Source organism: Panonychus citri, unplaced genomic scaffold (assembly GCF_014898815.1).
Source record: "Panonychus citri isolate SS breed McGregor unplaced genomic scaffold, ASM1489881v1 Contig00116, whole genome shotgun sequence".
In the NCBI taxonomy this organism is placed as follows: Eukaryota; Metazoa; Arthropoda; class Arachnida; order Trombidiformes; family Tetranychidae; genus Panonychus; species Panonychus citri.
Window position 1 is genome coordinate 622,504 of NW_026515521.1, and position 11,217 is coordinate 633,720.

Sequence of the window (11,217 nt, forward strand, 5' to 3'; positions counted from 1 at the left end):
AATTATGAATGTGTTATTACAAATTTGGGCCAATTAAAGCTGGATCGGTAATAGGATGAGCCTCAGTCCCTCCATAAATGTAAAAGTCCACCATTTTCTTTGGAATCGGATCAGTGAATTTGTGTTTTCTATCCAAAATACAAATTATTGCCCATGGATCTTTTTTAGGTATGACATGGCAATTGTTGGATCGAAGTTCATCTTCCTCTCTTTTTATTTTACAAATACTTTTGTAGAAGTTTGCAGCATCTGGGTTACCTCGAACATGCGTACGCATTCCTTGACCGCTCCTTTATAATGATCACAATAGAGACATTTTAGTATGTACGGATTTTCTTTGATGAAATCCGTATTAAATTCTCCTGCCTTAGCATATGATAGTACTTTCTTCTGGTCAACTGTTTTCCAACTTTTTGTCGGAAGATTATAAAAATCATCCTGGCTCATATCTACAACATCAGATATATTTATCGCTGCTTTGCCATAGTCGACTTCCATGAATTGTCGCAGGTGCAGGATAATCTACAGGGCTATTCAACTATTTTTACCGATGTTTTTTTGTGATTTTCTCAGCAACTAAGAGTCAGAGAGACACAAGACTTGAGTGGTATGAGTTTGAGCGATACTCAATTGTCATATCAAAAGATCAAGGTCATTAAGGTCATTAAGGTCATTAAGGTCATTAAGGTCATTAAGGTCATCAGGGAAATAACGCGTTTCAAGGTCATCTGAAAGTAATTCAACAAAAAAGAATATTCAGTTATACTGCTGACAAGTTTTGAGGTTTCTATGAGCTTTGCTTTGCACGTTAAGATAAATTAATTGAATAGAAGATTTTCAACAGTTATTCAAATAAACTGTAATATCTCAAGATCTGTAACAACAACGATCTTTAAACTCATTATCCGGCGTTAAAAAATGTGGAGTATAACTGAGGTTCCTTCAGATGACCTTGAAACGCGTTATTTCACCGATGACCTTAATGACCTTGATCTTTTGCTATGACAATTGAGTATCGCTCAAACTCATACCACACAAGTCCCGTGTCTCTTTGATTCTTAGTTGATGAGAAAATCGCAAAAAACATCGGTAAAAATAGCTGAATAGCCCTGTATATACAATTATTTTTATTTCTCTCTCTCTCTCATTCTTTGTGTTTCTCTCTTTATGTTTTTCATCTCTCTCTCTTTGTGTTTCTACCGCTTTCTTGCTCTTTGTGTCTCTCTTTGTCTCTCTTTCTTTACGTTTCTCTCTATGTGTGTTTCTGTTTCTGTTTCTCTCTCTCTCTTTGTGTTTCTTTCTCTCTCTTGTGTTTTATATGTTATTAAGAATGGTCTATTCTAACCTACATGCGCAAAATATTCAGGCGCAAGACCATCAAGACCGTGAACAACATCAACAGCAGCAAAACCCGCAACAACGTCAAGACCAGCAACAACAACAACAAGACCAGCAACAACAGCAAAACTAGCAACAACAAGACAACTTTTCAGGTGATCGTCCTCCATTAATAATTGAAGATACACGACGAAGAAAAAGTAAGAATGTTTTTAATCAGCACTCGTCATCATAGAAATATGAATTCCAAGAACTAGTCATCCTAGGAAAAACTTTTATTGGCATTTTTTTCCCCTATGAGTTTCCCATTGTTAAGAGAGCGATTAGGTTAAAATTTGCATGCGCTTGAAAGCAATTATTAAAATGAACTAAGGATCATCTCATGATATTTGTAAATGAATTTCAAGAACTTATCATCCTAGGAAAAACTTTTATTGACATTTTCTTCTTCTTCATTATTTTGCACATATTTTCGTATTTCATATTTTAATTTTTTCACATTCACTTTAATGTATAGATAATCAAGCATCACAAAATAAGAGACCCAGACGTAGTGGTATCCAATACGCACCCAGGAAAGATATAAATAATTCCAGTTTGAGCACTTCACCAGCAACAACATCTGCAACAACATCAGCAACAACATCAGCAACAACATCAGCATCAACATCAACATCAGCATCAACATCAGCATCAACATCAGCATCAACATCAGCATCAACATCAGCATCAACATCAGCATCAACATCAGCATCAACAAGAGCACCGACAAGTTTATTGGCGAGAGAATATGGTCTATCGTCTGTAAGTTTAGTAATTTTTATCATCAATTTTACTTGATTAATAATAATTTTCAATGTATCCTAGGATACCGTACCTCAAAGACGTCTTGTGCGGTATGATAAATATGCTTTCTGGCCCGCTGAAGTTAAATACAGATATGTACAGGGCTATTCAGCTATTTTTACCGATGTTTTTTGCGATTTTCTCATCAACTAAGAATCAAAGAGACAGTTATTTATATTATATTATATATTTGTTATTATGTTATATTTCAACAGTTATTCAAATAAACTGTAATATCTCAAGATCTGTAACAACAACGATCTTTAAACTCATTATCCGGCGTTAAAAAATGTGGAGTATAACTGAGGTTCCTTCAGATGACCTTGAAACGCGTTATTTCCCTGATGACCTTGATCTTTTGATATGACAATTGAGTATCGCTCAAACTCATACCACTCAAGTCTTGTGTCTCTCTGACTCTTAGTTGCTGAGAAAATCACAAAAAACATCGGTAAAAATAGCTGAATAGCCCTGTAAATATCTAATATAAGTTTGAACGTTTTAAAATCTTTTTGCTATTTTCTTAATTGTACTTAGTATTTTAGATTTCAACTTAATTCCAAGAAAATAATTCAATGAAATTCACTTTTATTATTACAATAATTTGTATTTATGGTGCTCGAACTTGGCATCAAAAAGGTAAACGTTATATCTTTGTGAATGAGCTTTATGTAAATTAATATAAGACGAATGTTTGAAAATTGTTTTTCGATAAATGTCCATTAAAGTTATTAGATGAGAAGTTCGATCTGATAGAACTTCATTATTTTGACATTTCTTGGTCCAATGTTGTAAGAGATACAACCTCTGATATCGAGTAAATTGATCGACTGTAACTCCATCTTTTTAAGCCAAATCCAATCAGAACAAAAGTTAAAATCAATACAATCGTTAAAACCAAATGTCGAACCAAATGTGATGGTTTTTGAACATAATTCGTGGTACTATTGTACTTTTGAAGTTTAATGTGAGTAGCATTGCTCCTTTTCGGTGTTTCTCCAATTATTTTCTCTTGCTCCGGTTTAGTTGTCTCTACAAATTCTGACCAATTCAAAGTTGTATCATTATTATTAGGATGATCAGAAAGTTTTGCACGAAAAATCAATCGAAAATTAAACAAGTAATACATCTCGAACTATTTAATTACAAAGATTTAATTTTTTTGAAATAATGAATTTAGAGTTTTTTATTTCTTAATCATTAAATTAATCAAAATTTGAAAATTTCCTTCCAGGCCAAAATTAACGGCAAAAATTACCTAAAAAATTTTTTTTCTCGTCGACTCTTTTGAACGGGCTTAAAGTGGCCTTAAAATAATTTTTTCAATATTTTTTGATCATTGGACTAAAATTCAGTAATTTATCTTTATCTGTTGAAAATTTCAACAATTAAATAATCATAATTAAAGAGAAAATTAAATTCGAATATCGAGCTTTTTTCTCAAGAAAATTCAAAGTTCACCATGAAAATTAAAAAATGTCCATTGACTCAATGGTAAAAACGATTTCATTATCATGAACTTTGAATTTTCTTGAGAACTCGATCGAATTATTTCTCAATTATGATTATTCAGTGTTGAAATTTTCAACAGAATAAATTACTGAATTTACAGTCAATGATCAAAAATATTGAAAAATTATTTTAAGGCCACTTTAAGCCCGTCAAAAGAGTCGACGAAAAAAAATTTTAGGTAATTTTGCTAATTTTCCTGAAGGAAATTTTCAAATTTTGATTAACTTAATGATTAAGAAATAAAAAACTCTCATTTTATAAAATTAAAAACATTTAATTCTCTCAAATCAGTGAATTTTGCGTAATTCAATGTTTAATATGGAAGTAATTTTTCGTGCAAAACTTTCTGATCATCCTAATAGAATTAAATGGAAATCAAGTCTTTAGATTAGTTTTTTCGCCCCTTACCTTTCGTTTTTTTATCTGGTGCCATTGTAACGATGGCGTTTTCGTATTTTGATGTCCAAGCATCGAGAATTTGGAAATGTGAATCGCTGACAAGGAATTTGATGCCCCGTAAGGTGAATGCTGGTTTCAAGAGACTGGCTAAAGGTGTTTCTTTGGTAAATGAAGCCAAAGTATCATGGAAATTATTGTAAACTAAACAAACAGTTCCAGTTGAATCTTCTTGTGGAAGTGGTTGTCCAGTAGAAAGCCTGATGCAATAATTAATTTGCTCAGAATCACAACTAATTACATAGCTCGTATCGTGTCTTTCAGCTTGTTGGATTAAACAATCATCATCGTTTTCTGCATCAATAGAATCAAATTGTGCTAAAGTATTGCGATTAAATTTACGATATGATTTCGAGTGTAAATCTGAATTAGTAAAAAGACAATAGATGAATTATTAATGGTTGAATATCAACAAGGTGAGAATGTTACTTACCCAATAGATCTATTGCTTCGGCTATTCTAATTGTTGCATTGATGTAAATCTTTGAAGGGGATGTTAAATTTATCGAGATGATCCGTAGAAATGAAATGTGCAAGAAGTTGCTGATAATTCGTATAAGAGATTTCTCAACCTCGATAAGATTAAGCTCTGATTCTGTATCATTAAAATTATCTATTAGATAGATTTACATAAATCATATTCCATAGATGCAAAGAAATAATAGAAAAAAAAATTTGGATGAAAAAATTTCTAAGTTGTAAAATTTAGTACTCACCAGTTTTTGCTATTTTCAGGTTCAGAGTAATATTAGCAATATTATCACTATCATCGTAACAATTACTGAGTAACTGTTGGTGTCTACGTGATGCTGATGAACGAATCCCATCAATATTCATTGTGAAATTGAAAAATCTTCTTACTTGTGATATTTTCTGATGAAATTAAGAATGAAATTAAGTTAATTCGAAGATCAAAATCCAATATTCCCACTTACTTTATTTGCATACATTGGATATAAATCTCTGGTCGCATAGACCAGAATATAACCGGAAAAAGTGTCTTCGTCATTGATGGTAACATGAAATTCTTCCTCATATGATAACTATTACGAAATATAAGCCCAAAGGTCAAATATCGTTCCGATTATTATTCATCTTGAACTTACCTTTTCAAGCATATATAAAGTTGTAGAAATATTATTATAAATAATATCGTTTTCAGTTTTGTCAGATTCAACCGCTCTCCAAACATTAAAGGTAATATTTTTCGGCTCCCATGACTGAATGAAAACAATCAAGGTAACTTCATTAGATTTCATTAATATTCAAATGAAGGTGATAATAAGACTTACGAGTAGATATTGTCCTTTGTAATCGTATTCTAAGTCAAGCCAAGCGACTTTATTGAAGCTCAATTGACTGTAGGTCAAGGTGATTGTGTCACTATCGATGGGAATCGGTTCAACTTTGCACTTTCGACCATTATCCTTATTAGTACCTAGAACGTACTTGAGTCCAAGACGATAATCATTGATTGATTCCATGAGAACCCCACCTTGAAATCTTTTGATTGAAGAAATTTCCTCCAGAGTTTCGATAATAAACTTTATCCAATAAAAGTAGAGACGATAAAGAAAATTATAATAATTCAATATTTGAAATTGATTATTTAGAATTGATTACAAGGGATAAAAAAATCATGTTTACCTCACTTGTTGATTTTAATCCAACTGATTGATCAACGAAAGTCTCAGATACATTTACATGATATTCTTGAAAAACTTTACTCCCTGGAAACTTTATGCCATGGTGAAAAAGGTAAGGACAGTTAACTTCAAGAGGAGGCTATTCAAATGAAAGTAATTCAATTCTCAATGAGGATTAAAAAATTACCATAATGATTATCAACTCATACCTGGATGATTTTTCTCCCCGTAGAAAGTTTTGTCACATTTATATCAAAAAACCTCAATTGAAAATAATCTTTCTTAATATTGATTTCTTTTAATTGTGAAAAGTTAATAGATTCCGATCCAGTATCACCTTGAGAAAAGGAAAATTAAAGAAAACTAATCATGAACTCGCCCTGAACAATCCATCTATGGTATTAGGTATTTAGAAAGACTTACAGGTAAAAGTCAGGGTAATTCTCATGTGTTCAAAGTTTTTCTTCATAATATCAGGAATAGCTAAAAGTAATGTCTTCCGTCTCGTGTACGAGTTACAATATTCATAAACCGTTACCTGGAAAAGAATTAGGTAAATACATTATTCATTTACTTTTTTTGTGTTAGTAAAAAAATTCGTAATTATAATGATTCTTACATTCTTAAAATATTTGGTGACCATGAAGTAGAAATAATAAATACCATTGAGCAGCATTTTGTTCATTAATTTGCTTTCTGTTTGCTGTTGGTTTGCATCATCCATATCCACACATTTATCTCCTAAACAAGGATAAGAATATTAGTTAAATCGATAAACAATTGAGTCGAAACTTACCTCTGATAATTAAATGTTTTATATAGGTGTTATTCAAATTATGATAAACTGTTATTTCTTCTTTGTTAAATAAATTTTTTAATTCAGTCAAACCGTTTGCTTCTCCTAAAGAACCACTGATTATCATTATCTCAGAGAATGAGTATTCAGATTGGCTAGAAACGTATTGATCATAATATTGTATTAGACCTTCGATCTCGAACTCTCCTTTAGGTATTTCGATCACTGATGCTAAAGTTTTTTATCATGAAAATAAATAAAATTAAAACAGAAGAAAACATTTAATAACTAAAAAGGTTCTTACCTTCACCACAGTTGATGAAATTAATCGCGTAAAAGTAAAAAATTATAAGCACCATTATGGACATTCTGATTAACTAAACCTTGCCTTTCTTGAATCACTCAGAAAAATGTAATAGTCTGTAAACTTGATTAGTTTGAAGACAACACCAATTAAAAATTACTCGATCAATCTAATTAATTGTTGTGATGAAATTGAGATGTCTTCATCTACGTACAAGTTTAATTATTCATCCATTTTCTAGGTTTAATTGGGTGAATTGGGTTTTTCTAGTGTTAATTATTTCCGTTCACATGAAAGACAAAGGAAATGATGGAAATGTAAGTTTAATTTAAACTCTAATTGGGTTGATCAAAAATCTTCACCATTAAGTAATAATAGTGATCAAGTTGATCAATTTTCTAGATAATTTTGGTTTACCTCCAAATATGCTTAATAGGATTGGTAATAAAACTAGACCATGAGATGTCGACCAGGCGAGAACCAGAATACCAGCAAATTTGGTCAATGTTATACCGGAAAGAACCGAGGATCCCATTGATGCAAGTGCTTCTTGTGACCTTTCCTTTCGGGTCTCCTCTTAACGAGTACCTCGTTCCTTAATAGATGATAATAAGAAACCTCACAAAGATTAATCAATACATTTATATGCCTTATTATCTGATTTCCATTTAGAATATTAGAAATTCAATAATTTTAATGACCATGAAACCTATTAGATTTAATAACATCTAGTCGACCTCAGAATTACATCTAGCCGAGTCGTAGATGAATTCGTATCATTCTAAAATGTGATACCAATTCAGTAATAAATTGATTCTAATTGCCGAATTATATTAATAACATATTTTCGGTTTAATCATTTGTTCATAAAATTAAATGTTGTACGAACATATTAATACATGTATCGATAGATAAACGCATTTTCATCGTCTAAAAGTTCAATGAGCGTTATTTTGACCTGATTGAGTTAAAGCAAACCTGAAACTGTTAAAACATCACGATTTTTATTATTTTGTTTGTTTATGTACTTCAGAATATCAATTCAATAAAACAATTTCATGTTTTCTTTGATGACAATCCATTAATTTGTAAAGTAACCCAATAATTTTTTATTTGAATAAAATTATTATTCTCAATACATTTATGATGATGTCACATGAAATGATATGAATGATTGTCCCTTTCATCCAACTCGTTATGATTATATTGAATTTCTTGATTGTTATTAAGTTTTCTATCAAATGAATTCAGTATTTTAACTCGAAACTCTTTGTAAATTTTTACCATCGAATTTATTAATAACATAAAAAATATGGTAACGACAAACTACAGATATTTCTTAAACTCTGGACTAATATAAGTGTAGAACAGTTTAATTATCTCGCAATTCCAACATGGATAATATTCCTGTGATTTAATTGAAGTGAAAGTCAGCAATCAAATCGATCAAAATAAAGAGTAGAAAAAGTAAATTTTTCATCATATTTTCAATCGAAACTTGGAAATTGATAATTTGAGTGAGTGAAATTGATATTTTATTTCTTATTGGAGATACTAATGTCTCTTTAATGTTCGAAATGTTAGACATTTTATCCATTTTGATTTCTTTTTGTGCCGATTTTGTAAGAAAAAGAAACAAAAAATGCAATCAACGTCTTCGATTGTCTTTCTATCTCCAGATCCAGAAACACGAAACTGAATATTTTAGTTCAGATTTTAGTTTGGTTAAGTTTTTATCAGAAAATGAATTTTACTCAAGATCCTTTAAACGTTCTAATGCTTTTTAATCCATCCAGTCCATATGTAAAGTTATCCGAAGAATTAACTCTTGAGAATATCTTGAGTCGTGTTCCTATGAAATTTGAATATCTAAAAGATATAAAAAGTGATAATGAAACTTTTGATGACGTTTTAAAATCGGCCAAATATGATATTATTTTTCCAAAGGTAACGCCGTTCTTTTTTCGACCCGATGATGATTTGGCATTCGGCCCGGTGATAGAAAGTAGCGAATGTATCTTCTTGAATATTTACCCAAATTCATCAAGTAGTACGATTGACAAGGGAATCTTATCATCGTTTGAGTTCATCGAATATTCAATTTATATTTTCATGCTTATCCTAATTATCCTTGCACTGGTAATATATTTTACTCGATTGGGCTACTTTATCTCTGAGAAATCTTCATTTGATCAATTTCTCGTAATAATCAAAGGTAAATTTGGATTATTCTTGTTTCTTACCTGTTCGTTTTCTGTTCACTACATTTTCCATCTATTTTCAACATCGTTCACGACTCAGTACTCGATATCATTTCGACCACCTCCAATAAACAAATGGCCCGACTTGTATTCTCATCCCAAAGTTAATTGCACTGCTTTTGATAGTCTATGTTTCAAAAGCCAATAAGTCTTTCGGTGACCAAAATCCAATCGTCACAATTAAATCAGCGGCAAAACATTTCCGAGAAAATCTTAATCGACCAATTTTGGTACATTTCGAAAGTAGTGCAATACACCGTCAGGTAATTAAACTCTTTTGCCAAGAAAAGCTTGATAAAAGGAATAGAACCGATTTCCTCGTCCACATTAGCTCAAGTTCCTATTACACAGAACTGACCTCTCTGGCCTATGCTATGAACACGAGCCTTAATAAGAAACGTTGGATCATCAGATCTTTATATTCATGCGCTGAACAAGGATATTGTAGTGTTGCTCAGAGTAGAGCAGTAAAAGTGGCTTCAACTAAATATCTAACAGTAGATTACCCACCATGTTGGCGATATGAGAAATTGAGTGCTACACCTGATGGTGCATATGAACCGATCACTTATTCCAATTATGCTGATTTAATTAAGCTCTTTGTAGCACTTAATATTCTTGCATTGATTGTCTTTTGTATTGAATGTTTCGTTCATCAAATGAAACCCTCGATTTAATAACCAACACTCTTGAAACTTATATTATCAAAATTTAAATCAATCGAATATAAAATATTTCTGTTCGAAGCAATTTTTATTCTCAATTAATATCGAATATGTTCAACGAATATTAATAAAAATGTAATTACAGTTGACCTTAAGCGTGAATGTGGAAGTATTAATAATTTGTCTGATTGATTTGCTCGTTAATATTAATCTGAACTCGTTATTATCGTTGGATATCATTTGCGCATTATTTGAGCATGTATAGCTCCTGATGCTAATATTATTAACGCTGACTCGTGTAAACAATGAGCTATTTCGAGAAATTCAGAGAAATTAACACCAGGAAAGCCATCGGCTGAACAAATTTTCGATCAATAAGTGAAAATATCACATGTTCCTTCCTCAGTTCCAGATATTTGGAAATGTTTACAAATTTCTAGAAGAAGATTTTCTCAAATTCTGAGGCATCTCTTATGTAGATCATCTTAGGTGATAAGGTCGTTTCGCGATGGCTTTTTAACATGTGCCAAAGAAACCTGAAATTCACCATCACTCACTATTCGTCCAGAAAAGTCTTCTTCTGCCATCTCAATCGATCGACGGCAAATGTCCAATGCTTTACGAGCATCTCCAGAAATCGAAGCAACTTTCCTCTTCTTTGCACACCTCTAACAGTAGCTGTTTTACCTGTTCCAGGAACACCAGCACGATAAAGACACTTTATTAAGAGAAAAACGAAAAATAAAAAAATTAACATTGAAAGAGAAAATAAAAACCAAGCTTACCCTCCAGTTTGAACAGTAAATTGGGTGATAATGAAATTATACAAATTGTCAAACTCATTCTCTCTACAAGGTAATTTATATTCTTTTAGACTTGCTGAGCTTCTTAAATTTTTGGCAGCAATCTTAAACTTTTCCATAGTTACAAGATGAAATTGAAAAAAAGCCATTTCTCTGATCAGCTGTTTTGGATACAATATATTTGGTCTGAATCAACGCACAATTACAAACGATATTTTTTAATTAAATACAAATTTTATTAACTTATTACACAAATAATTATTTTTACTACAATTTTTTATTTCATTTCAATTCATCAAAACTTTACTAAAATAAAGAAAATATTAAACTAACCACTATCTAATTCTTGTGTCTTTTTATAATTGAAGAGTTGATTAAATAAACAAGATGATTCGAGAAGGTTAAATTATTTAAATCAACAAAGTGAACTGACCTGATTAATTATATTCAGTTAATTAGTTAATTCATCTGCTAATTGTTAAATTACTATTTTTGCTTTTGAAAATCAGCGCCTCTGATGCCTTTTGAAATGCGACAAATTAATTAAATCAAGGTTAATAAAGAAAAACAATAATTAGTGTAAGAAAATG

At 31.1% G+C, this 11,217-nt stretch overlaps 1 protein-coding gene across 1 annotated transcript; it reads right to left on the reverse strand.

The window, feature by feature from the left end:
• Positions 1–2,750: 2,750 nt before the first annotated feature.
• LOC128390271 (uncharacterized) lies at positions 2,751–6,453 on the reverse strand. Its single transcript, XM_053349963.1, has 11 exons — positions 6,418–6,453; positions 6,222–6,336; positions 6,008–6,135; positions 5,800–5,937; positions 5,445–5,696; positions 5,259–5,372; positions 5,088–5,195; positions 4,869–5,025; positions 4,586–4,765; positions 4,105–4,515; positions 2,751–3,225 (listed from the first exon to the last, which is right to left on the reverse strand). Exons 1-11 carry the CDS (start codon positions 6,439–6,441, stop codon positions 2,948–2,950), a joined length of 1,905 nt encoding a protein of 634 aa, XP_053205938.1. The 5' UTR covers positions 6,442–6,453; the 3' UTR covers positions 2,751–2,947.
• Positions 6,454–11,217: the final 4,764 nt, after the last annotated feature.